The 27,926-nt window shown below is 41.9% G+C and overlaps 1 protein-coding gene across 4 annotated transcripts in view; it reads right to left on the bottom strand.

The window, feature by feature from the left end:
- The window catches only part of pex7 (peroxisomal biogenesis factor 7), a 46,678-nt gene that overhangs the window by 2,303 nt on the left and 16,449 nt on the right, over window positions 1-27,926 (bottom strand). For all 4 annotated transcript variants that reach the window (XM_085382272.1, XM_085382271.1, XM_085382270.1 and 1 more), the window contains exons 9-10: window positions 26,021-26,076; window positions 12,147-12,246 (exon numbers count right to left, since the gene is read on the bottom strand). In XM_085382272.1, coding sequence (XP_085238398.1) covers window positions 12,147-12,246; window positions 26,021-26,076 — 156 coding nt within the window. The remainder of the gene's footprint in view (window positions 1-12,146; window positions 12,247-26,020; window positions 26,077-27,926) is intronic.

Genomic DNA, 27,926 nt, shown 5'->3' with positions numbered 1-27,926 from the left:
TGTGGTAAAGTTAAATCACGCTCAAGCTTCCAGCTGAAATTACCTGCAGCTCTGAGACAACAGAGGAGTTCGGGTTAAGTGTGGTCTCTGTCTCCTCTCACAAACACATCAAAGTGTTCCACCTGAATTAGCTTCCATTATCAGGTCGGGCACAAAGGAGTTTAGAGAGCGTGCAGACTCCAGGTCTGCACAACAAACTCTCTTTTCTTTCCTGTGTTTTGCCTCCAAAGAACATCCTCTCAGGTTTGTGAAGGCTAGTTTAAGAGCTGTCCATCGACATAAATCCATTTATTGCACTTCATCCTCTTGCTTTCATCAGTCTCCACTGATTCACCAGCAGGTTGAGCAGGACTGAGAGTGTATTAATAAAAACATGCTTTTATATTTGCAGTATTTTCTCTTCGTCATCCAGGTTTCATCTCAGCTGCGGTGGTTTTACATCAAACCACAGATACTGAGTGTTTCCCAAAAGCTCGTCAGTATGAATGAAGAGGAAAGAGTGTCTGTTAAGAAATAACATTTGATTTGGGTTTACTTTCACAGCACAAACACATAAAGCAGTCACGACATCAGCTGAGAGCTAAATCATAAAAATAAAAAAGTCATATTTTTGTGTTTTAGAGTTTTCTGGGACTGTCAGCTTATTCATTCATTGGGTTAAAAGTGACCACAGCGCTTTAAGAAGGTGGAGCCGGCCGGCTCAGATGAGTCGAGGTAGTTCTTAGTTCAACCATCCAGATACCAGAATATTTACTCAGACTGACTCGAATCAGAACAGGACAGTTTGTCAGTGTCAGTCATGTTAAACTCTTCATACCCAAATGTTTCCTGTACTTTCATGTAACTTTTTCTTTTTCTCGTCTTTCAGACAGCGTCATCAACGAGACATCTAAGTCTTAAAGAACAACCACCATCTACAAGAGTCCTGATCTTAGCATCGCAGACTATGAGGTCTTGTTCGTATGTACATGGGTATCGATAACTTTGTTTCAGCCTTTAGCCCACTTCTTATTCTCAGTGATGGAACCACATTCAAGAAGAAAGATATAGGAACTCTGACATCAGAGACCAAAAACTCACACTTCATTCATCTAAGTGCCAACACTGCAGACGACCGAGCCATCATCCCCTCCCCCATTCCTCCTGGATGATTTTAAACGACCTGCCTGCTGAAGACTTTGAAAAAAACGGTATCTGTATCCGATTTCTTTCTTACTGCAGTTTGTATGAAGCTAACTAATAAAACATTTTGTAATTTTAAAGCCTTCACATTTAAATTTCGGAGCCTAAATTTCATTTTATACTTTTTGGTTGTTTAGCTGGTGCATTTTTACAAAATCAGATAGTGTTTGTAAGTCACACAATACAGCAATTCGAGGACAACTGATACGTCAAGAGTAGAAGGAAAAACAGTTACCCCCAATAAGGCAGGAATACTGTTTACCCTAATCTCTGCCATTTCCATCATGTTTCCCCTTCACCACAGTGCCACTGTATACAGAAACCGTAAATTCATCTTTTTGAACATTAGATTTATATTTATTTAGCACTCTTTTAGCACTCTTTGACACTCTTTGGTAAGTCCACATGTCAGGGGTCAGGCTTTTTCATTTGGAGCATTTGCACTAGGGATGGGTACCGGTTCTGACATAAACTGTAGTAACCAGACCGAAAAGCAGCGCACATTTCGGTGCTTTTTTTTTTTCCTGAGATGTCACACACTTTGGATTCCAGCCAATCATTTTACCTTTGCGAGTGTAGCAGGCGGGCCCAGGTACGTACGTTCTTTTAGAGCAGAGCTACAGATTAAAAATGCCCAAAGCGAAGCGGTCAAAGTCTGGCTGCACTTCACAGCAAAAGATGCAAACTCAGCAGCCTGCAACAAGTGCTTTAAGGTGATACTGTGCAAAGGAGGTAACACCTCGAATCTGGTGAAACACCTGGCGACATATAGCATTTTGTTAAAAGCCGAGAAATGCGCCGTATTTGATAGCTTGCTGCGAGACCTCACACCGAGCACATTTACTGCGCGTGGGTTGCCTGTTATCTGACCCGGAGCAACATTTCCCAAGAACCCGAAGAATAGAGTCCTGGCCCGTAGCCCTGCCAGTGTAGCAGAAATGATGAGGATGATGATGGCAGCAGCAGCCGTTCTTCTCTGCGTGAGTAGCTTCATGTTGTTCGTGTGTAATTTACGTTGAGTAGGCTAACCACGTTATTAAATTAATGCATGTAAGGTGAACTAGCAAACACCGTCGTAGTTACGTGGCTGTCTTCTTGTTTGATGGCAGATACTCCCTTCACCCTGGCCAAAAAGGCTAAAATGACCAAAGAAAAAGTGGAAAACAGTTAAACATGAGAGGATTAGGACAAAGTTTGTGTTTTTTCCATTGTTTAAGCACTGCTTCCAGCCAAGAGTGATGCCATATATGCCCCATAGCTACAGAAAAGGCTAACATTGTTATCTTTTTACAAAAAAAACCAGCTGAACATGAGAGGTTTTTGGACCAATTTTGTGTTCTCCATTCTTTAAGCACCGGTTCGAGCACCGTTTAAGCACCGGCACCGTTTCAAAAGTACCGGTTTGGCACCGGTATCGGATAAAACCTAAACGATACCCATCCCTAATTTGCACGATGTCATACAAATATTCAGTGTAAGTTAATCAATAAGAAATAAAATTCAACATTTTGTTTGAAACAAACTCAAGAGGTAAAAAATCCTGACTGAAAATATTCGGCTGAAGTCTTTTTCCACAGACAGAGCTTTCAGACGATCCAGTGAAGGAGAAAATACAGCTGCAGCTCCACCTCCCTCTCTTTACTCTATAATCAGCCGGGACATGGCTATCATCTGAATGACATGCCTCAGCATGGACGAGGCTATCAGCTGAATGACACACTGCCTCACTGTCATCTGTCCCAGCTGCAGAGTGGCTCATGATTTCAGCTTTCAAAGTACAACCCTGGTTCTGCTTCACTTTCGTGAATCTTAAAGATTTGTGCTGTTGCAGGTGTTAGAAGCAGCTTTGCGTTGGATTGAACAGTGAAGAAGACGCGGGATGAAGTCTGCTGGGTGCTGTTGAGGTTGTAAAAACAGAACTGATTGAAGAAATCCTGCTCTGTAAATGTGCTGCAGGTTTAACTTGCATATCCTTTGATTTGTTATAATCCATCACAGAGATGGAGGGCGAATTAAACACCCTAACTGGTTATTTTTACCTGCCGTGTTTGCTTCCTAAAGTTATAAAAATCCATACACACCATTAGCCATGAGCTGGGTATGGTCAAAAGAAATGTTAACACATGTTCAGATTATATTATTGTTTAACTTGATCAATTTAGCGTGTTTCAGCTACTGCTGATTTTTACACTCACCTGCCATCTCTGACTCATCTGACAACCCAACGCCAATAACACTAAGCTGAGGTTTTTACCTGATTGGTTAAAAAGTGGCTTGAAGAGGTGTTCAGCATTTGGATTTAAGAGGTCAGGTTTAAAAACAAAACATAGATGCACTCTTGAACTTGAATACCTGCAAATTGCTTTTGTGAAACAGTTTCATAGCAGCAAAAGTCTGAAATGCTTTTCAGGGAATTTTTAGAAGTAATAAATGCATGAACTAGTTTCTCAGCATCACTTTGAGACAGGATATTTCTAATTTTAGAGATATTGTACAAATGGAAGAACGCAGTCCTACATATTTGTTTAATATGTGCATTGAAGGACATATCCTGGTCAAAAATGACTCCAAGATTCCTCACAGTGTTACTGGAGGCCAAGGTAATGGCATCCATCCATTCATCCAGATTTCTAGAGCCGAGTACAATAAGGTCAAATTTATCTGAATTTGGAAGCGGAAAATTAGAGGTCATCCAGGTCTTTATGTCTTTAAGACATTCCTGTATTTTAACTAATTGGTTTGTGTTATCTGGCTTCATGTATAGATAAAGTTGGGTGTCATGTATGCTATGCCTTCTGATGATACTGCCTAAGGGAAGCATGTATAATGTAAACAGAATTGGTCCTAGCACTGAACCCTGTGGAACTCTCCATTTACATGTACAAATTGGGGTCTATTAGATAGATATGATACAAACTACTGCAGCGCAGTACCTGTAATACCTACAACATGTTCTAGTCCACTGTCAGAGGCTGTAAGAAGATCATTTGTAACCTTCACTAAAGCTGTTTTTTCTGTACTGCAATGAGCTCTGAAACCTGACTGAGACTCTGTTTTTGTGTTCGACTGTGATCGCAGTAACCACACTATCAGCATCCTTTTGTCCATCGGGCTTTCCTCCTGCTCCATCGAATATCTGAATCAGACTTAACAAGCTTGGATGGCCTTTCAGGGAATGAGTAAGCAAAGTGGCCGTGCAGTGACTCAGCCACTGAGATGAGGAATGCCCTTCTTTAATCAACTTTAACAGCCAGTCGTAAGGCAAAGAAGGCAAAGGCTGCCAAGACTGCAGCAAAGCACAAAGAGGGAAAAATGTACAAAGAAAGCAAGAATAATAAAAGATGTGTGATGAGGAGAGGTAAGAGAAGAAAAAGGCCACAGGAAGAAATAGTTTAAAGTCTGAAGAACGTTTCATGTCTCCTCAAATATTTTTTATTTAACATAAGAAAAACATGAATGAAATGAGTAATTAAAAGACTAATAAGCTGGTGGCAAAATGGCACTCTCAGGCAAAAGTCATGCATTTATGTAGCAGAATATACACATTTAATCGTTGAATAGCACTGCTTCAAGGTACTTACTCTTTATGAATGTACAAAGAGTTGTTCAGTAAATCCATTCACTGTTTTGTCTGTGACATATCAAAGCAGCAAAGTCCTCAAATGTCCACCCCACCAAAGACATCCCCTTTATGATGACAAAGAGTAAATACAGCGAGAACCACAGAAATGTGTCCATTTCTGATCTGAGGGGTAAAAATAACGCTAACAGACTTTTTACTTTCAACTTTGGTAACTAAGAAACTTAAAAAAAACACAACCTTAACCTCATTTGTCTTGTTATCCAACTCGAAATAAAAAAAAAATTCTTGCTTTTTAATGTTTTTATGCTAATATATTTAACATTTCCTTATTTAAGTATATGGATCTGGGATTTTGGTTTCGATGACTTTGAACTGCAATTCTCTGAAAGATTTGGACAAGATTGTGTTTTCCTATAATCTATAAAGCAAATGCATAATGGAGGAGTTGAACGGTTTGCTACTGAGCTACCTTTTCTTTTTTCCTTTGGACAAGTAAGCCCAGACCTGAGCCACAAGCATGGTGAATATATCCAACATCTAGATCAGGGGTGGGGAGCTCCAGGCCTTAAGGGTCGGTGTCCTGCAGGTTTTAGATCTCACCCTGGGTCAACACACCGGAATCAAATGATCAGTTCATTACCAGGCCTCTGGAGAACTTCGAGACATGTTGAGGTCATTTAGCCATTTAATGAACTGTGTTGGATGAAGGACGCATCTAAAACCTGCAGGACACCGGCCCTTGAGGCCTGGAGCTCCCCAACTCCTGATCTAGATCCTCAGTATAAAGCATGATCCCGAGTTAGAAATAACCCCACAGTTAGTTTCAGTCTGTATTACACCACAAAAGGACAGCATATCATTAAGATAAGATAAGATAAGATAAGATAGAACTTTATTAATCCCTCGGGTGGGTTCCTCTGGGAAATTCGATTTCCAAAAAAGCACAGCACCGACAGAAGTTACAGAGTTATACACACACACATATATATAAATACAGAGACAATATAAATAAAATATACGAAGGGGATAAATAGAATAAATAGGAATAAAAATAAAAATACAAGTGAATTGCACATTTCAAGTATTGAGTCTAAAAGTATTGAGTCATTAAGACAAACATACACTAAGACCAAAACTTATTTACTGATATATTAAATACTGATGAGGCAAAACATTATGACCAGCTGGTCCATCATGTGCATATACTGTTTGCATGTGTGGGAGATTTAATTTCACTCGGTTTACTGCAAATTTTCTTTGTTTGATCAAACCTAACTACGCGTTAGCAGTCTGTGCTTCTTTATTGGACTGTGTGCTTTAACGGTGCACATAACAGACATAATATAACAACATATACAATAAAATAATAATTCTTCCAATGAAACAAAAATAACAGTGGTCAGTTGTACAAGCTTTGAGCTGTTATTAGAAGGAGTTTTAATTAAAAAAAAAACAACAATCCACAGACCAGTGAACAGATGTCATCCTGCAGTCCTGTGTGATCTATCGCCTTACTCTGTCTCTAACACACACACGATAACCACTTAAACAGTGCACAGTGTGTGTCCCTGTGTGTGTGCGCGGTAAAGGCGGGTGATCCATCAGACACACATGGCTATGCCAGAATAAAACCACACCAGTGAGGGAGGTAAGGCAGTGTGATGGACGGAGAAAGCAAAGCAAAAGAGAAAGTGATTTAGACAAAAGTGATGAGCATGAGTTAGCACATTTATCAGAGGAAGAAATTAAAACACAAGAGCTGAAATATATTAAACATGAACAGACCAGAAAAATATGGAAGCTGTGGTGAAGAGCAGACTTCAGGATGATGAATGGCGTTGGACAGTAGGACAGATAGTGTAGCCTTATCGGGTTTCCGGTAGATTAGCCCGTGCGAGGATTAACGGAGTGGGCAGCTTGTTTATGGAAATGATGTGCGAGTTCAGTTTGAGTGCTTACAACTAAAATCGAACGCAGCACAACATTTCCCTCAAATCTCCGTCTGCATGTTCGCTCAGTGGAACACGACTCGGCATGTGTGCTCCACTTCACACAACAAGCACCTGTACTTCAGAATACTGTGTTTCCTGACTTTATGTTAGATTGTTTCAACAGATTCCCCATCGAACACAACCTGCTGTGGCGTTCATACTCACATGAAACATATTCAGGATTTCGTTTTATCTTCAGATTTTCTAGAAGCACAAGTAATTCACTTCAATTCAGTTTTAGTTATAGATATTGATAATTGTAATAAAGATCCTAACAATCACACAATCCCCTATTAGCAAGCACTTGGTGACAGTGGGAAGGAAAAACTCCCTTTTAAAAGGAAGAAACCTCCAGCAGGAAAGGGTAGCTAACACAGAGAAAGCCAAAGTCCCGGTAGACCACAAGCTCGGCCTTCAGACTGCTCTGAACATCCAGTTTATGACAGTTTGTTTCTACTCGTGTCTTCATGTTTGGTCACAGAGAGCAGATATTAGTATAGAAGACACAGAAACCTGGGAAAGCAAGGAGAAATCTAACAGCACAAACATTTCCTACCTGGATTAGAGATCCTTTGTACATGTTTTGTATGCGCACACATTCTGAGGACAGTTGAATCCCATTTCATGCTAATGCTTAGCCATACTGTATACTGCAGAAGCTGCAGTATGATCGAAAGAAAATACTTTAAGGATGGAGCCAGACACACTTTCTGCCTCTGGAAAAAACAAAACTGTGCTTTTGCCAGTTATGAGGCAGGTTTATAAAATGTCCATGCCACAGATAATCAGAGGAATCTGCAGCTTTGATAAAAACCCTGAAGATGATGGTTCACCTCCCAGAGACGAGCTGGAACAAAAAGCCAAGACCAGCCACACCGAACACTCGACTGTCCACACTTAATCAGTAAAAAAAAAACAAAAAAAACAACCACATAAACTATCCACAGCCTCACACGTGGAGACAAACCAGCCTGCGTGTCAGTGATTGGGTCAGTCAGTCCCTGCTTCTCTAAGATGGTCGAGGAGACTTTGAAGACATTTATTAGCTGTTTCATTAAAAGCTCTGGAGTCTCTCAGATAAACAGAGTGTATCAGTCCTGTGACGCAGCACATTTCAGCAGCAGACGGATGGATTTCTAACCCAAACCATCATCATTTTCTCAACCTAACCAAGCAGATTGTAGTGCCTAAACACAACCGTGCCCTCGGTGGGAGTCAAACTAATCAGCAAGTGAAAACAGACCAAAACACTGTTCTGTCGTATTTACCCCACTGCCATACCTCCAAACTCTCAAAAGGTGGACATTATTGCTCAACACCAGCGAGACTGACCACTGACGTAAATATTTGGTCAATTTGTTCATCTCGAACAACAGAACAGAAAATAAGTTCTGCACACACACTATTTTTTTAAATCCTGAACACCAAAGAGCTGGTTTTTAATCACGTTTGAGTAACGGGCAGTTTTCCTCTGGAGAATTCCCCTTTTGACCCCGTCAATAGGTCTTCTATAGCTTTTACATTCAACTTGTGTCTTATTGAGAATGAAAGGCACGTGTTCAACGGCCACCCACAGAGATGCAGAGAACAAAAATCTGAATGAGCCAATCACGTGATGTGGAGGAAGCAGCAGGTCACAACTGTCAGTGTCTCGCACGAGCTGCAGACAAACTTCACCTGAAATATTAGCCGGTTATATTAATTATTCATGTTTTATCAATTTGCAGCAGCTGCTGGGTCAAACATGGGGGCGGTGAATTTTATGACTGTTTAGTTTATGAGTCATAAAGTCCAACATGCCCAAGGCCTGTTGGAGCCACCATAATGGTATGACCACTTCCGAACTATCTGAAAACTATTTTCCTGGTGCAGAGAACAGCAGTTCATAAAATATGCCAGACTGGACCCTTTGGTGCAAACCATTTGTTTGACACTGTGGTCTAAGACTTTACGTCAAAGGGGAAGGTGCAAAAAGAGAACCGCAGCTGCAGTAGTACATATGAAACTGGCAAATAACAGGTTTGGAAATCAACTGGAGGACAGAGCTGTATCATGAGTACAACAACAAGGCAAGCCAGGCGAACGTTAGCCTCGAACATGATGTTAGTACGTAAACAGAAGCTACTTTAACGAAGCTCAGCTCTTTGTAAAATATTACAGAAGACTGTTTGAGGTAGAAAGAACAAAGGCGACAAAGGAGGGGATGCTAGCAGCTGGTGAGAATCACTGGAGCGCTCAGTCTGTATGACCGGAAGAGCTAAAGGTGGTTGTTTTTCTGTGTGACGGTGTTGTGCAGCTCTTGCAGACTTACAAGGTGAAGCTGTTATTGTATTCTTTTACCTCCATTTAAGTTACTCAGCATCATTACTATTGCTCTATAATTCTGCTGATGTCAGCACTTTATTTGAATACTTTCACACTTTAAAATACAAAGTGAATAAAAGAATTCGTATTCTTCTTCTGTCTTATTTTCTAATGCTAGCTAGCTCTGCTAAAATTAGCCACAGTAAACAAGCTAATGTTTCACTGGCAGGTAAAATATGACTTTATTACTGACTAGTGATTTCAAATGTCCTTTAAATGCATGTGCAATATCTGTCTCAGCAGTGTTTAACCTCGTCTATTAGACGATTTTCTGACTTTTTAGAGTCTAATCTTTCTACTTAATCGATTATTTGCCAGAAACATCCTCTGAAAGCAGGACAGATGAATGTCGATTCTTGTTCCTCATTCAAATTATTTAGAAATGCTTCTAAATTATCCCTGAAAAGAGTTTTTGTTTTTTTCCCCTGAGTATCTGATGTGATTCGAGCAGAGAGACGTCCCAAGGAGAGAAACTCGACCCCAGAGGAAGACGGAAAATAAGAGCGGCGATCTGATCCATGACGTCAGTGCAAGTGTCCTCCACACTGTCACTGAGTGTGGCTCGCATTTTCACAGCCTGCTTCTCCACAATGACACGACTGATAACAGCGCGGCTAACAATACAACTCATTACTGTTGGTGCTTCCACCCACACACACACACACTCTGCAGCTCATTACTGCACCTCTCTCTCACACACACATACACACAGCTCGCTGACTGTCACAGTGAACTCTGGCGTTCGGGACAGCCTGCCCTCTGTGATTGGTTGCTGTGGGTAACTGACTGTTTACCATCACGTTGTGGGGTTACGCCGTGGATCGTGAGGCCGTTATCACGTACGCACTTCCACCTCGTCACCGTTTGTATCCTGCTCAATCTGATTTTCCACTTGAGCTATTTCTGGCTTCAAGTGAAAACTCTGACGATGGTGCACGCCGACAAAATGAATTTGTATGCTCTCAAGGCGGAGAGGTGAATTATTTCCATCCTTCACAAACCTCCACAAAACAAACAACCAAAAAAAAAATGTGGGTCTGTTTCTGAGTTTCGTACTTTCTTGTAGTGTAGTGGTTATAACACATCTGCCTCTGGGCTCACAAGCCAGTCTGCTCCTGTCCTGGAAAAATCGGTGCTAAATCAAACACGTGGATCCATTTGCTGTGGTAACCCTGGGGGAAATAGGTAAGAGTGCGACAGAAATCCCTTCTCCGCTCACTTTTACAGATATGTACATATGATGGAGAATCAGAAGGGATCCGATTTTTGGAGCTGAAATTTTTCAGGTTTTTGTTGGTAGTCTTCTCGATTGGTCATGGTTGTGCAGGCAAAGAATAAAATCCAATCAAATCGGCTAAAACTATTTAACTTTTTATCTTCCTTGTTAAAAACAGTGGCTAAACAAGGATTTTTGACCTAAAGTTATCAGGCTAGTTTTCAACTGCTTCTTCTCTGCTTCAGTCTGCAGCAGCTGATCCAAGTCGTGACTTGAAGTTAAGTCAATCTAGAGTCAAAATAGCTCCATGAAAAATTGTGTTTTATTAAAAAACTCAAAGACAAATGCTGCATTTCCATGAAATATCCACCATAAGACACAGGAAGGAACCAACAGCTGCCTAAATGAAGTGAATCCGATGGCCACCCGAAGAGTAAGGAATCAATCTCAGGACTTCTGGTGCGGTTCGTTAAAAGCTCAGCTGGGATTTCTGCATCACTTAAAGTTAACGGGCTGAATCCTGTAAAGCAGAGCTTGCTTGGTTAAGGTGCATCGCTGCATCAAATAGTAGACGGGAAACTGGCTGAAGGTGTTTTTAAGGGTTATGGTGAACTTTGGCTAACTAAGCTAAACCTTTTTCTTTTTTTAAGAACACTTTCAACATGGCGCAGTGATGTAGGAGTGATAACCTCAGCTCACGCTTTCCTAAAGCAGCTGCAGCTGATTTCATCACTAATTTCCCAGCTGATGAGAATCCCAATATAGCTTTAGTCAGGATACCCCACACACTCATCCGGCAGCATTATGCTGGAGTCTGCTGGATGTCACATGTTTCCTTCAGTTTGAGAGCCACGCGGTGCAGCTCCTGTCAAAATTAGTCCAAAAACAGGACTGGACACCGGTGGCCTTTTCAATTCACTGCTTTCTTACCCTGACACATCAGAGCACCCCACACGGTGACGGGCGACTGGGGCTGAGCGTTTCGGTGTGTGGGTAAAACTTAGCCTTGTGCGGACATATTGATTTATGGCCCCAATTCAAAACTACTAGAAACACGGAGTGGGCACAATGAGGCGAGAACAGAAGAAGGAATATGCCTGAATATGGAAGTCAGCAGGAATACCTGAAGAAGGAATGATCCAGATTTTTTAAATGGTACATTTCCGTCTATTAAAAATACCAAATTCATAGAATAATGGAAATCAAAAACTTGATTAATAAAATGTTAGTAAATTTCACTCTTTGCCGTTTTAATCAAGTTAAATCCAGTGAATTCATTTTTCACAGTTTCATGGCAGAAGTCTAAAGGCCAACCTGACTCGGTTTTACGCTCTTGTGCATCTAATTACTCTCAGCAAGCATCGCTGGTAATGTTTAAACCTGAGTGAGTGTCACAATGTTAAACTAAGTTCTGGGGACACAGATCGTCCCCAGAACCTCTGCTAAAAGACATTTTGGAGTACTGTTATGTTTATATGGTGGTGAGAAGGCTGACGTACACTCAGGAAGGTTATATTACTCATTTGGTTTGTCTTTAGCTGGATTACTCAACGTTTGGGAAATTTGCATGAAAACTTCTAAAATGGAGACCTTTAAAAAACCAGCTGAGTGTACACATGTATTTATGAATGTGGATAAATATGAGTCTGGGAGCGTGTTTTGGTCTGAGAACTAAAACCTGTTCAGCAGATGCTAACACAGGAACACCCACATACACCCATACACACAAAACATTGGTTCTTTCATCCTTTGAGTGTTACCTCAGTAAGTCAGCTGGCTCATTACAAACAGCACAGGTGGGTGATGTTACCTGGTTGGGGATGTGCAGGTTGAAGTCTAATCCACAGACAAACTCTGAATGATGCTCTACAGTATCCAGGAGAGGCTGTTGTCGGCTATAATCCCAAAACCTACAAACACACACACACAAATATTTGATCATTTTCAAGCTGCAGCATGTCAAAGACAAACGAAGAGCTCAGTGTTTTTCCATTCAATGCAATGACAAACTGCTGAGGAGGAGGAGGAGGAGAGGGACGAAGAGAAAAAGATGTTAGAAGTTTAGGTAACAGAGTGGGACCAAAGCGACGACCCCAAGTGTTCTCTGTGCTGTTTATAGCTAAAGATATGGTGCATCATTATTTCATCACCATTCATTCATTCATTCATTCATGTTTCTGCCATAGACTACACACCTATACTTATTATTCAGGTGCGACTAGAGAGACTTTGCATGATTCACAGTTCAAAATAATTCTTATTTATGAGGCCACCCTCCCTTCCATAACATCCATAACAAAACAAAACGGTAAGATGCATATTGCATAAAAAAGGTGCTTAATGACCACAGAGGATCCTTCAAGCTTTTTTTGCAATGCCAGGTCTCAGATCAAGAAGCATCCCGACAGCATGCGCTGTGGAGACAGAATGCCAGAAACCAACTCAAAGTTCACTTCATCATTATTGTGCACCGATTCTAAAATCCTATTATACTACGAGCAAAAGAAAAGGAAGAACCAGAGTCGATGCTTTAAAGGCTTAAAGAGGAGGAGATGTGAGTGAGAGAGCAATCTCCAAAATGAGGTTATGAAAAATAAAGACGTGACAGAGCGAGCGAGGTAAGTGCAAATAAAACACAGTATCCAGACCCCGGCACGGCGGCCAATCACTCTAATTGAAAGACTACTTCTCTTTCTGGTTGTAAGTGTGTGTGTGTGTGTTTAAGCCCTGACGCAGCAAACACTCCCTCCAGACTCATCCACTTTGCAAATGTAATTAAATCATTTTCAGAGGGAACACTGCAGCTCTCACTGGGCTCCATTAGGCCCATATTAATACTGAGGCCCCACCCACCCACACACACACACACATGCACACACACAGAGTGATAGGTATCTGGGGACAGTCGAGCATTTAGTGATATTATGTGCTGAGTGTGTTGGTGTAAATCACTGTTCATGCTCAATTTCTTGCACTTGTACATGTTTCTGTGTGTGTGTGTTTGCTCTTATACACACTAATTTACTTAACGAGCTTAACAAGAGTTTTTTTTCATAATTCACACTCATGAAGATAAAAATTCTGAGGACCTGAAATAAACAACACAACAGCACTTTCAAAACAAGCTTTTAAATTTACAACACTTGTGATGAGTCAAGAGATTTTGAGATTTTATTTTATTGGCCTTTTTCAGCTTTATTAGACAGATCAGTGAAGAAACGACAGAAAAGCAGGGGCAGAGAGAGAAGGGGGAAGACATGCGGCAAAGGGCCGCAGGTCGTACTTGAACCTGGGCTGGCCGTTCTGCCATATGGCATGCGGGCGCCCGCTCAACACGCTGAGCTAAACCGGCACCCGAGATTTTGAGATCTTGATTATTTCGTACAGAAAGTAAAAACAATTTCTACAAATATATCAGTGAACCGGGCCCAGTGCCTTTATATTTCAAATAAAGGATCCACGATCTCTTCCAGAGACTCCTGCATGAAGCAGAGGAGGACTGCTGCTGCTTCAACCTATTAACCCTGTTTCCAAAGAAAAACCAACATCCCAACATTCATCCATCATCAGGACCCTGAAAACAGAAACATCTGGACACTGGTGCTGAGCCAGTTGTCTTTTAAAAACATTGTGTGACCTCTTGGAAAATTGAGACTTTCTGAAATAAAGTCTCAGTTTAATGAGATTTTTCTTATTATCATCGAATGATTTAATGCTCAAATATTGGGATAAAAACAAAATCAGCTCGATTTCTACATTTTCCACAGTATCGATATCTAAAAGCATGAGCCACTGCAGTCAGCTCATAGCTGCTAGATAATTATTCTGCCTCTTAATGCACTGAATGGGACCTCTGTGACAGAACTGTCCTGTGAAGCACTGTGGGGGAATAAATCTGTTTGAGCACAGAAAGCTCAAGCTTCACTGCGGTTATGAAAAATGAATGAAAACATACAGATATTAGTTAACTGATGTTTCATTCACTTTATCACGAACTATTAATATAACTGTTTATCCTTCATTTTTGAATGGTAAACAGCATGAAAACACAATGTTGCATGAATGAACATCAGAGACAACTTTGCTCTTCTCTGTCTTGGGGAAGTTGAACACTGCCCAGAGTTACCTCTGTCAGGGAGGAGTCACACATTTGTGTTGCTTTGATGCCAGATGTTTGGGGTTTGTGTTTACAAGAACCACAACCAATCCGATCTTTAAGTCTTACGTCATTAGTCGTGCCTGGGCCTAAACTCCGCTGCAGGTCCCTAAGTCACACAATCACTGCGGCGTCACTGAGAGTTAAAACTGTCCAACTCCTTTCATCTGTAATAAAATGATCAGCGTTGTTGCTCTACCAGGTGTAAAAATTAAGTTTAACATCCAGGAATCCATGAAAACCAAATTTATGAAATGTAACGGAGTTAGAAGTTAGCAGGGAGTTAGCTCGCTAGTTTCCATCTAAATATAAAATATACCATGTTGTGGCTGAGAGATTTACAAAACAAATTAAAACGTACAGCTCTGCTATCACTTCCAACATAAATAAAGACAGAAAACAAAATAGCAGTGACGTTTGTAGGGTTACTGAAATTGGGTTAGCTGGTATATAATGATGTGCTACTTGATCGCTAGCGACACAGCTATGTTAGCATAATATAAACAGTGAAGCTAGACGATGAACGCTAACTTTTTTCCACTCAAAGTTAACGCGGGTGTTCCCGAAGGTTCAGGACAAACGCAATCGCATGGAAGGATGCGGTAAACGGACCGAACTTCAGTCGGGAGAACAGGTGAGATAATCCAACCACAATACGAGGTTAGTTATTAATATACTGCTGCATGGGCTGGGCTGCAGTTACATCATAAGGTTTTGAAAACTGAGCTTTAAAATGATTAGTGGTAATAAAACCCGAGAGAGGCCGACAGTGATCACTGACTGTTTTTAGGGCTTGTTGAGATTAAATAGAACAAGACACAAAGCATTAAAACATGTAAAAAACACAAAAGCCTTATTAAACACAGAGTACTTTGGGCCCGGAAGCAGGATTCATTACGTCATCACCCAAAGACCGGATTCCTTCCATTAGCAGTTAGTACGAGCCAAGATAGCTTTTATCATATTGGACTAGAGCAGGGGTGGGGAGCTCCAGTCTCAAGGCCCCGTCTCCTGCAGGTTTTAGATCTCACCCTGGGTCAACACACCGGAATCAAATGATCAGGTCATTACCAGGCCTCTGGAGAACTTCAAGACATTGAGGACGCAATTTAGAGTGCCCCCCCCCCGGACTAGAGTAAAAATAGGATGACAAACTCCTTGTGACGAGGGAAAGATTAATCTGTGGTTGTCCCGTGATTACACTGAATTTTCTTCTTTGTTTGATGACGAACTGCAAGTAATTCCAGCAACCAACTAAAGGCCCAGATGTTGATCGTGTAACACCCTCAGCGTCTTTTGACTGCAGAGTAACTGCACAGATTGTCTGGTGGGAGGCAACCCGTCTCCAAACAGTTGCAGCCCAATTTGGACTGACTGCAGTCTCTCAGACAGATTGCTCTGTCATGGTCTCAGCTGCAGGTCAGTCTGTGATGTTGGAGATCTTTGATAAACAGATGAATTATGAGGGAAGAAAAATACAGTCAGTTTGATCCACCATCTGGAACGCATCTGCTAATAATTAAATCATACCTGGATAGAAGAACATATAGGGGAACACTATCAGTCATGGATGGGCCTCCCCAGAGCCAGATCTCTGTGAGATCATCCTGACAGAGAACAGAACAAAAGGCAGAAACATCCAAAGAAGAGCTTTGAACATCCTTCATGAACCCTGGAGAACTGATCCTGAAGATCCTCACAGAGCTGACATAGAGCTGAAGAATAAAGGCACTCATACTTAATATTCACTCTGAAGCTCGTTAGAATAGTACAAGCTCTGTTTTTACTGTATATGCTGTATATGTATATCCATGTATGTTTCAATAAATCATCCACCTGCCAAAACATAAAGAATAATGGGTGGCTCAAGACTTTTACACAGTACTGTAAGTGATGACTAGTTTTTTGGGATCCAATCATAAAGTTGCACATTCTTACTAATCAATCGATCATCACTGCAACAAAAACGAGACACCGGCAGTCATCAGGTTAAATGTGAGGAAGAGGAAGTGGGATCTTCAGATTATGTTATAGATGACAGCAGGTCATGCGTTTGTGTGTTTGTGTGAACATACGTGACACCCAGTGACTGTCTCACTTAGACAAACACAACATGTTATTTGGAGAAATGAAGCTTGGCCGTCTTTTGTCTGCATTTTCCATGGTAGGTGATTATTTAGCCGCTTTTGTGTTTTATTCTATAGAACTATCCATTCACCTGCCAGCTTTGTGCATTACTATAAAACTCATTAACTCACAGCATGGGGGGAGGGGGGTCACGAGGGCGAAAATAAAGGGCAAAGGCTGTAAAAATAACAGAACGTGTACACAACAACATTAAAGATAAGATGACAACGAGACAGAAATGTAAAGAGAACGTGCCCATTAAGCTCATGGCTCTGATCAGTTTAATTTAAACAGGAAATTAATGTTAAGGGTCTCACACACACACACAAATACACGCACGCGGCAGATTGTGTTATCTAAAGCAAACACGAGACGTTATAAAAGGAAAACATGATCTCAGAGTCTCCGTTTCAAACTAAACACCAACTCTGTGTGTTTCAAAAGAGCCCGCAGAGAAGAAAGGCTTAATTAAAAGTCATATATTTTGGATTGTGGTGCTGAAGTCAATCTTTAATATGAAGTATAATATATAAAGCAAGCCTAAAAAAAGAAAGGAAAAGACGATTAATTACATGTATTAAATGTACCGCGATTGTTCTCTGACAGGATTGAAATGCAGAGCTGCATTATAGATCTTTTATAGCCTTAATTTTGCTAAGCTTGCAAATCTTAATCTAATTTATTTGACATTAATGTGTAGGGCGATATGAATGTAGCACAGCATTTACTCTCAGCTTACCTGCCCCTGAATCTTTAAAATACAACTGAAGAACCAAAGAAGAGAAGAAAAAAAAAAACACGAAAACACAAAAAACACATACTGGAACACTTGTTTTCTGGCTGGCATCACTTTACTGTGGCCTAAAAGAGTCTAAAAGTGTTTGTGCAGAGCATTTTAAACTACATTAATACATTCATGATGAGAAAAATCCCTGAAATCTACGCCGTAACATTCCACGTGACCTGATGTGCACCTCCCATGAAATGTAATTACACTTGAATGGCGTGGAAGGTTGGAGCATAGGGTTAAAAGGATTTTCTGGTGACATCGTAGTTAGGACGTAGATTTCCCGCAGAAGCCTAAATCAAACTTCAAGCACAGCAGGACAGAAAGTGATTAAAACAACTATGTGTGTGTGTGTGTGTGTGTGTGTGTGTGTGTGTGTGTGTGTGTGTTGGTATATTTGCATGTATATCCGTGAGTGTACAGGTGGATTAGGCGAGTGTTTGCTTCCACACGTGTCTCAACACAAAGGGAAGCCCACAGAAGCAGGGATGTTTACTGAGTCAGAGTTCAAACCTAACGTAGCACCTTTTTTAGTACTGACCACTGAAACTGCCTAAAGTTCACTTTAGCTGCAGCAGTGGTGGTGGTGTGTTTAGGATAATATTCACAAGCATTTAAACGCTTTCAGTTATTCACCTGATTAACTTTAGGAAAACAAAATGGTTTTGGTTCAAATCAGTGAATATTTTGTGTATGATGGCTCGCTCAGGACAGGACGGCAACCGCCCCATGACTAGAAAAAAACGATTACAAGTAGCTGCGGTAACGAACTGAGTTTGAACATGCCTCACCTTTAATCTCTCTTTGCGCAGACCGTTCTCATTCCCAACGCGTAACATACCGACGATTTGTCATGTCTCGAGGCATCCCATAGGAACGCGAAAGGTGACCTTCCGCGTCCCTATGATACGCGCCGGATTGTGGATGGCATACAATGGAACGACACTCCTGGCGGTAACACGCATTCCAGCCGTGTCCAACTCTAACCTTTATCCTAACCTTAACCACAATCTTAATCGTATTAGATAGTGTTTTCCAAAGCGATTAATGATTGGGAAATCATTAATCGCTGAGAACGTGTTGCTCTGCGCCCACTGTCAACCACAGGTCGCCTGGCGGGAGGCTATCTGTCTCCCAACAATCCCGGTCTGACTCGGAGTGACTGCAGTCCGACTCAGACAGTTCGGTGACTTTTCGAATTTCTCTTTCAGATCTGTGAGGTTCTCTCTGGACTCTGAATGAAAGGCATTAACATGAATATCTGTGCATGAAGATTTACGATTTTCACCAGTTTATCACCACAAACAGACTGCATGTAATAACCAGTTCACCCACTCAGTTGACCCCATTCAGTCACAAACTGAGAAACTGAATCCATCTTATTGGCATTTTATTGCCTTGACAAATTTGCTTTGCAGACAGCAGCAGACCTGCTCCCCGTCTACAAAGCAACTGCTTCAGACAATGACTTTGACCATGCTGCGGTCTCAAACCATTGTTTCCCCCCCGTGACTACGACATTAATGAAACATGTTAATAATTAAAATTTCACAATGAGTGCCCAAAACATAAATAATGTATACATCCATAATCCATCCTTAACTGCTTATTTGATCTAAGTTTGCAGGGCTTGCCCAGAGACAGAGGGCCAGCAGAAAGACAGACAATAACTCATGCTCAGATTCACACCTGCACAGAATTCAGAATGTTTGGACATGGAGGCAGTCGGAGCATTAGCAACAATGCTAACAGATGTTCTAGTGTGACCCCAAATACCAACAAGTGAGGAAAATCACTCACTGCTGTGTGTGTGAGAGCTTGTGGACCTGAATGTGAAGAGGGGCGTTTCCTCCTTTTGGGGTTATTAGAGCCCACAACTGTCACACCTGAGGGATGCTTACACACACACACACACACACACACACACACACACACACACACACACACACACACACACACACACACACACACACACACACACACACACACCTGACAATGGGTGATAATTGTCTTCATATCCTGTGTTTGGAGTATTCAACACAAAACAAACATGCATCACGTTGCTATTGAAGAAGCACACACACACACACACACACACACACACACACACACATCGGGTATTCATATCTTGTGGGGACATCTAATTAACATAATGTTTTCCCGAGCCCCTTCTCCTAACCCTAACCATGAAACATGAATGCCTAACCCTCAGCCTAAACCTAACCATAGCCCAAATGTAACTCTGTCAATAAAACCACATTTTGAGTCTCAAAGTTGTCTTCAAACTTGTGGGGACCAGGATTTTGCATAGTAAACTTCCAATTTTTGGTCCCCACAAAGATGTGAATGCATGCTCACACACATACACAGACACACACACCTGTTTGGTCAATCAATCACCTCTAGGATGATATCAATCAGTTACTTCCTGCTGCTGTTACAAAAACGACTTGATACCAAAACTAGGAGCAACATAGAGCTTTTAAGCTCTATGTTGCTGAGCCGTTCATCACTCTTTGTGGGTTTATGATTACAAACAGCTGCTTTCCTATTACATGCAGGTATTAAGACAGTTTCAAAGTGGACCCGCTCTGCTGGTTTTGCCGTGTTTTCATCTTAAGCTCTGCGTGATTTGGTGAATTACGTTTCTCTGCATGACTCAATTGCTCCTGCAGCTGACAAGACACCAAACAAAGGATGAAAGGAAAGATTGGTGGCGAGCTGAAAGAGGGAGCCCGCGGAAATAAACGGCAGACATTTAAGATGCCAAACATAACTGAGGGAAAAACAGCTAAAACGCCAAAGGGAAGACGGACAGCTCAAAGCGGGACGTGCCGTTAGCTGGGTCTGTGTCAGACCCCGTGTTTTATTGATCCGAGCTTTAATTGGCTCAGATACTCTATGTAGACTGCTGGGCTGCCCTGACACACACACACACACACACACACACACACACACACACACACACACACACACACACACACACACACACACACACCTGCCAGATTCCAGCAGATTTTTGCTTGCGGCTGTGAGCTCGTCAGCATCTGCAGTAATAATCCACAGAAACACTAAGAAAGCACCAAACAAAGGTTTTTACTGTTGCCGTCCTTTACAATGAAGCCCCGAGGCTGCAGAGAAAGATTTCTGGCATAAAAGTGACGATTACAAATGATTTAGGACAGGGGTGGCCAACCAGTCAGAGACCAAGAGCCACTTTTTTTTTACTGTGTTACCGCAAAGAGCCACATCCTACACATGGGCACACATGAACATCACCCATCCTTTCCTCCCTCTCTCTCTCTCACACACACACACACACACACACACACACACACACACACACACACACACACACTAATATGATAATGACTCCTACAGTACTAAAACCACAGGCCAGTCATTTTCAACAATTGTGTGCACTGTCTCACACACACAAACTCTCAGTTCAACCAAGTCCACAAACAAAAATATAATAATCTACAATAGCATTTACTTTTACAATGCATGTTGTTTAATGGGACTTCTGGCATTCCTTGCCTTGTATGTTGACCCAAACATTGACAGTATCTTAAGCGCAGCCCGTTTGACATTGGGGTATTTTTCCATTGGCATACTTTTCCAGAACTCAATGGTCCCTTCCCTTAAAGCAGGTTTCAATTGGTCCTCCTCACAAAGATCGATCATCTCCAACTCAGCCGCAACTTTATCTGTGACTAGCGAGACTTTCAAACAGCCGGTCTCTGCATTCAATGGGTCGACGAGGAACGTAATCTGTGGCCTTTTCAATTGTAGATCATGGAACCCGGTCACAAAGCTTTCGTGCAAGTTTTCAATCAGCGTTGCATATCTGGCTCTTTGCTTACTCAGGGCAGCGCTGGGGACTTGCCCGCTTGGCTTTTAGCAGAGTGGGAAAATGCGTTAAATCTCCCTTTTGAATATGTGTCTTGAACAGCTTCAGTTTGTTGACAAACGCAAACACACTTTGCACCAGGTCAGGCAGCATTTTTAACTTACCCTGCAGGGTCAGGTTATGTCTGTCCAAGTGACACAGCATGTCGACCAAAAAGGCCAGATCCATAATCCACTTGAGGTCCGAGAGCACGGGATAGTCCTTGTCCTTCTCTTCCATAAACAGTTTCATGGCATCCAAAAGCTCAAAGAAGTGAGAGAGTACCTGGCCTTTTGACAGCCACCTCACAGTGCAGCGGCAGGTCACCTGGAAGCCCTTGGTCCAGCTCAGCAATGAGATTCTTGAATTGACTGTGGTTAAGCACATGTGTGCGGATATAGTTGACGATTTCCATCACAGGCTTCATGACGTTATCTAAATTCAATGATTTAGACACGAGTTGCTCCATGTGGATGATGCAGTGGAAATTCCAAAAGTCAGGAATAGTTCGGTCAGCTTTGCACAGCCCCACAAGCCCGTTCACAGATCCCATCATGGCTGGTGCTCCATCCGTGGCTATTGCAGTTCATTTCGTTATGGGCAGATTTGCTTTTTCTAATGCAGCCATCATGGTTTCTTTCACATCTGTGCCACGGGTTCTGTCTTTTAATGGCACAATATCCAGGAGTTCTTCTTTGATCACACAATCGTTTGAAACAGACCGTGCAAATATTGCCCACTGAGGCTTGTCTTGTATATCACAACTCTCATCCAATGCGACACTAAAATACTCACATGCTTGAAGGTCAGAGTGCAACTGTGTTTCAATAGCCGTGTTAATGTCCGATATTCTGTGTTCAACAGTGTGGCGGGACAGTTGGACGTCTGATACCATGCGTTTTAATTTGTCGTTTTCAGGAGACAAGATTTCAACAACGTCACTGAGGCATTTTTTAACGAACTCCCCTTCATTGTATGGCTTTTTAGCCCGTGCAATGTTCCAAGCCAGCTGATAGGATGCGAGTGTTAAGGTCTCTGACCGCTTCGTAAATTTTTGGAAAAACTGTATGTGCTGACTTTTCAAAGTGGCCAACTCGTGCTTGCGAAGTTCAGTCCCTTTTGGGTCGATGGTTCTGGTCGATGTTAGCATGGAGTGAGCTGAAGTGGCGCTGAAGATTTGAAGCTTTGAAATGCGCTAATGACGTCTGACATATAAGGCAGAATGGCTTGCCATTGCGTTCAACAAAAAAATATAAACTCTCCCACTCTGTTAAAAACGTCCTGTGTTAATCTTCATATTTTCTTTTTGCTGTGTATTTTTTCCTTGCCATTTTAAGGGCAAACTTGCTCCTACTGGGAAACTTTGCGGTATTTTCATCTCACACACATGGCCATTTAATGAAAATACCGTATTGAACTCAAGCGAAGCGAACGTGCACATTTTAAAACAACAACACAAAAAAACCCCAAAACACAAACTTTGATATGAACGTAAGAGCCGCATGAAACCAGGCAAAGAGCCGCATGCGGCTCGAGAGCCGCGGGTTGGCCACCCCTGATTTAGGACAATAAATTCTGAAAAACACTTTGTATATGCAAGGAAGGTTTGCTGAATACAAACAGGCAGCAGCACTTCAACACTCAAATTATACCGTGCAATACAAGCACTTTAAATACTTTCATGTTTTATCTATTACGCAGACACTCAGACTCAAAATCAGACAGAGACGTAAAGAAATTCTCGAGAACAACGATCTGACCCAAACAGAGCCCTGATCGCGGCGACGCGAAGCACAAGAAGAACAAAGTCAATCTAAAACAAGACCAAGAGCACAAAACCAATTCCACAACTGGATAATCATAATGGACTCGGGCTGGGATCACACGAAGAAACAGAAGAAACCAAAATAATGTGTTTACAAGTTTTATTTATATACCACCGAATCACAACTACTGTTGCCTCCGTTGTTTCTCCATCAGTACTTTATATTGTAAAGATGATAATGCAGAGAAAGAGTGGGAAGGAAAAACTCCCTTGGTCGCGTATCCATCATTTATTTATTCTGGTCAAAGCTGATTCTGACTAGAAAAAAATGAAAAGAACGGAAGAGGCAGAGGAACCAGAGAGAGACTACATGAAGGAAAAGTTTGTGCCAAGGACAAAATTAAGCGCCAAACCAGACTGAAAGCGATCTAAACTTGGTCCGAACGGATTCTGGTATTTATTTTTCATATGAAAATGCTGTAGGTACAGATAGTGGTTTCTTAGTTACCTCCAGCTGCTTATTACCACATAATGGACCTTGTTACAGATGTGTTATCTGAAACATCGTTTAGACTTTTAAAGGCGGATGTCATTATGTCCAAGTTTTATTTATAACTTGAGACTTCACTCATCATGATAATTGTAATCAAGGACACTTCATATCAACCAAAACTGATCTTCTGTATAATAAAGAATAAATTTAATGAACAAAGCATTAAAATTAGTTCCCATTTCAACTTTTAATACTTGTAATCATTCAACTGTCTTCATATCATGTTAGCATGAGAGTCTTTCCCATCTGTGCCTCTCAACATCATCATTGTATTTATTATAATCGTATCTGAGGTTGTCCGCAAACTACAGAGGGAAGAGAAAATAAGTGGAGGCCACACAGCAGCATCGCTTCTGCAGGGACGGTTGGAGATACCGGATCTCACGTCAGCACCTTCTCCACTGGCTGTCATTATGTAATGCTAACACTGTTAGCAAAGCATCTGAAAGAAGCTTGCGTCTCTTAAAAAAAATCAATTATTTTAGATCATCTTCCATCCGGCAGCTCTGCATAATTAGCATACAAGCTTCACATCCTGTCTTTATTAAAGATAAACTTAGAGTTTGAATGCTTTTTGTTCGTTTCTTAAGCGTGTGCAGCACAGAGATGCATCGAGCAACATGAGCAGAGACCCGCTGTCACTCATTTTCCATCGTACATCCACTGTTACAACGTTGGATCTTCTTAAAACATCATCCCTGCAAACTAAACACTCCCTCAGCTTTCCGGTTGCTCCAAACACTCAAGTCAACCAGTTGTTTCTGTCCCGTTAAGCTGCATGATGTCACAGAGAGGGCGTAACCCTAAAGTGGTCATCTCGGGGCAGAGTGATCCGCCTGGTTCGAAAGACATTGCGGCCAGCTCTGGGAACCCCTCTGAGAATTTCTCAGAACTTGAAGCAACATCTTCAAATGAGTTATTTTGTCAGAGCAACAGTCCCCAAAACAAACACATTCCTCACATTAGAGAAGAAAAAACTACTGAGTGGTTTAAATGACTCATCGACTGCCAGACTGCTTCCTCATTCGTTTTCCTTTCACTGATTAATCACTGTTAAACAACGTCTTGCTCCAGGCCGGACAACAGGGCAACCTCACCTTTCATCCATCTTACTGCATCTGTTTATCCATCATCTGCCCGCACAGCCTGACAGACGCACAGAACAACATCGATTCCTCTGTGGTTTTAAAGAGCCGAGCGGACAGAGAGGACGGATCAGATATATTCTCATGAGAAGCACAGAGGCAGTCTCCCTTGAAATTACACATTTTATTAACTCATCCTCTGTGGCCCAATAAAGGAGCAGCTCATCCTTCCTCTGTGTCCGTCCCTCCATCTCACACACTGGTTAACTTTACCGCAAATTCTCCCTCAGTGTCCTGACTCGTTGCTTCTGCCATGATGACACCATCCATTCCCTTTGGCAGTAACTGAAAGGAAAGGAGCAGAAATACTGTGCAGGCCACATCACATCGCCGCTCCTTTAACCTCGAAAGAAAGTTCCTTTCAAAGAATCAAATTTGCATGACAAAAACTTTACAGGTTATCTTAAAGACCCAGAGAGGAGACTCATTTCTGCAGAAATGTTAACATTACTCTGCAGGTGTAGGTCATCCACACCGTGCACATGCTGCACGCCCCAGCCCTGAAATAACCGCTGGCACCTGGATTCCTCTTTGTAACTTAAAGCCGACCTCGGAGTTTATTTGTCCAGAGTAGATGCTCGTTCTTCCACATGATGTACTGGCTCACTGGGAATTTGGACTTTTTCACACTCATTCTTTGGTACCCAGGGCTTTCAGCTGGGGGGTAAAAATGAGCGGAAACCACAAGGAGCTGTGAAGATGGTTGGAGTTTGCTCGTGTTTTTGTCCATTTTGTCTCAAGTGAAGTCGAAGCTTCAGGAAACGTCGAACTCAGGTGATCTCTTCATTTATTTAAGTCTGATTTATTTGAGATGTTTCAAATTTCAGATTAAACTTTTGATTTCTGGCATCCACTGCAGCTCACAACGTCAATCATTTCTAAATACGCCTGTTGTGAATAATGTTCTGCATTAACCTCCGGAGCTGAATAACTAAAGAGCAAAGCGACGTCAGGCCCATCATTTTTAAACATCTTGAACTATTTGTTCGCATCTTTATTTTCTTTGTTTAATGTGTAAATGAGCTCAGTGGGGTTTATGCTTTGCTTTGCTCTCTAATGTTTTCTCTCCATTTCTCTGTGCAAACACATTAAACTTGTAGAGCAGCTTTCACAAAATGATGTGGAACAAAATGAGTTCCACATGCTTGCTCGCCTGTTAGCGCTCCTAACGTTCTACCAGCACTGAGCTGCAGAGAACCTTGTTTAAAGGTCCTTAAATAAACAGGTCGAACAGAGAGAAACGCCACAGGTGATCTTACCTGACAGTGAAGTCATACGAGCAGGACGCCAGCACAGTCTTATCAAAGGGAGAAAACTGCAGGAAAAGGAACAAAATGGAAAACGGTTTATTGAGATCATGTTTCCAAAGGAAGAAAGGAAGAATAGCAAGTTATCAGCTTTAATCTCCATCACGAACACCCGCTGCTTTCCTCAAATATTCATAATCTGATTACAAAGAAACAATAATATGTAATAATGTGAAGGGGAGTCAAAAACCCTCCAGAGGGACATGCTGCAGACCTTTTAACCTTAAATCAGCATGGAGGTGAAGGAGGTAGGGCATGTTTGACAGTTTGAAGGTTTAAATGAAAAAAATGACACATTTTACAATGTGTCGTTGGAACTTCGAGCTCCGCTGTGCACACACAAGATAATAACCACAACGTGAAAAAGTGCTGAAATGTTTTAGACTTTTAAAGTAAAAATTACTGTGTGTGTTTTACAAAAACGCCAGTAATAACTGCAGTTTTCCTTTCACAATATGCAGAACAACAGAAGACGCTGCTCAGTTTGTGCTTCATGCACATGCCACTGTTTCTGATGCTGAGCTCCAGTTTGTCCCCATCATCCAAAAAAACAAACAAAAAAAAACTACATTTTCGTCTCCATCATGAAAGAAAAACAGCTTCCGGCAGGCTGAGCAGAGTTTGCAGCATTTCTCTGCTCAGCAGTTTGTGCAGAGACACGGAGAGCCTGCGAGGAGTCCATAGAGAGCGATTTCACCGACGACGCACTCCCAAATTAATTTATTCGCTCATTTGTTCCCCTCTCTGCATCTGACAGTTTCACCTTTCATATCGAGTCCTGGCCTCGTTTAACATCCTTCTCTTTACTGCACTTCACGTTCATTTAACGCTGCTTTACTTGCAAACACATTTATTACCAAAGTAAAACCCAGGCAGCTGTGACGATGCAGCAGAAATGTTTGGTTTGCAGGTAAGCTGCTCAGAAACTGCTAACCAAGCAGCAGCTGGCAGGGCTGGAAAGTAAAGGCATCACAGAAGCACCAAAAACCGCACTTCCTATGACGTCCACTTAAGGCTGCCGGCAGCAGTGAGTCGGTCCTCATAGTATAGCTTAAAGATCGAGGCGGGGCCGCTTTACCTGACAGGTAGAAGTCGACACAGGTGGGTGTAGCTTACAGACTGTCCACAAGTCTGGTGACATTCTACCATCTGATCTGTTATTTAGCAGCAGTTAGCAGATGTGTGTGTCTGTGGGGTTTATATTCCCTCATTATCTCATTCAGACTACACTTTATGTGCCCAACCGGGACAATGTAGTGAAAAACGATTTAAAAAAAAAAAATCAAGGCTTTGAATGAGGACTCAACAAACCAGTGAGTGAGGTCACAGTGAAATATCCATTGATAGTTTACCCCAGGTTTGGTTTGGCTGGAGTTTGAGTGAGGAGCCTTCCACCTGTAAAGCCAGAGCAGTACGCAAAACGGACTGAGCACGCTCTGACTTGTTTACTTCGAGACAGGGATTCCTCTTTTGTCAGAGGTTCATTACGTGCTGATCACTCGTCTGTAAGAAACTCGCTCGCTCACCGTGAATTTTTGATGTGACAGCCGAACAGAAGCGCCGCGGTCCGCCTCTGTTCATTGCTTTATTTTTATCTCGTTACGCTCCTGCTGCCGATCACCTTGTTTGTGCTCCCTGCAGAGAATCGATACAAGCTGACAGATTTGCAAATGGTGACAAGCAGTTTCAGAGCAAGTCTCCTCGATCGATGGGGTACAGCTGTGCTGAAAAAGCCCACAGCAGCAGCTCGATGGGCTGAACCTTTAAAATAACAGCCTGGCTGATCTGAACAGGTCATTGAGTTTTTTTTCTTGACTCTTGAACATTTAAATGTCAGTGAATCTGCCAAGAGTCAACA

This window comes from Rhamphochromis longiceps, linkage group LG15 (assembly GCF_057381845.1).
Source record: "Rhamphochromis longiceps isolate RC_006_pf linkage group LG15, R_longiceps_female_GT1.1, whole genome shotgun sequence".
Classification (NCBI taxonomy): Eukaryota; Metazoa; Chordata; class Actinopteri; order Cichliformes; family Cichlidae; genus Rhamphochromis; species Rhamphochromis longiceps.
The sequence above is the reverse complement of the archived record's forward strand: the minus strand, read 5'-3'. Positions and strand labels throughout refer to the sequence as shown.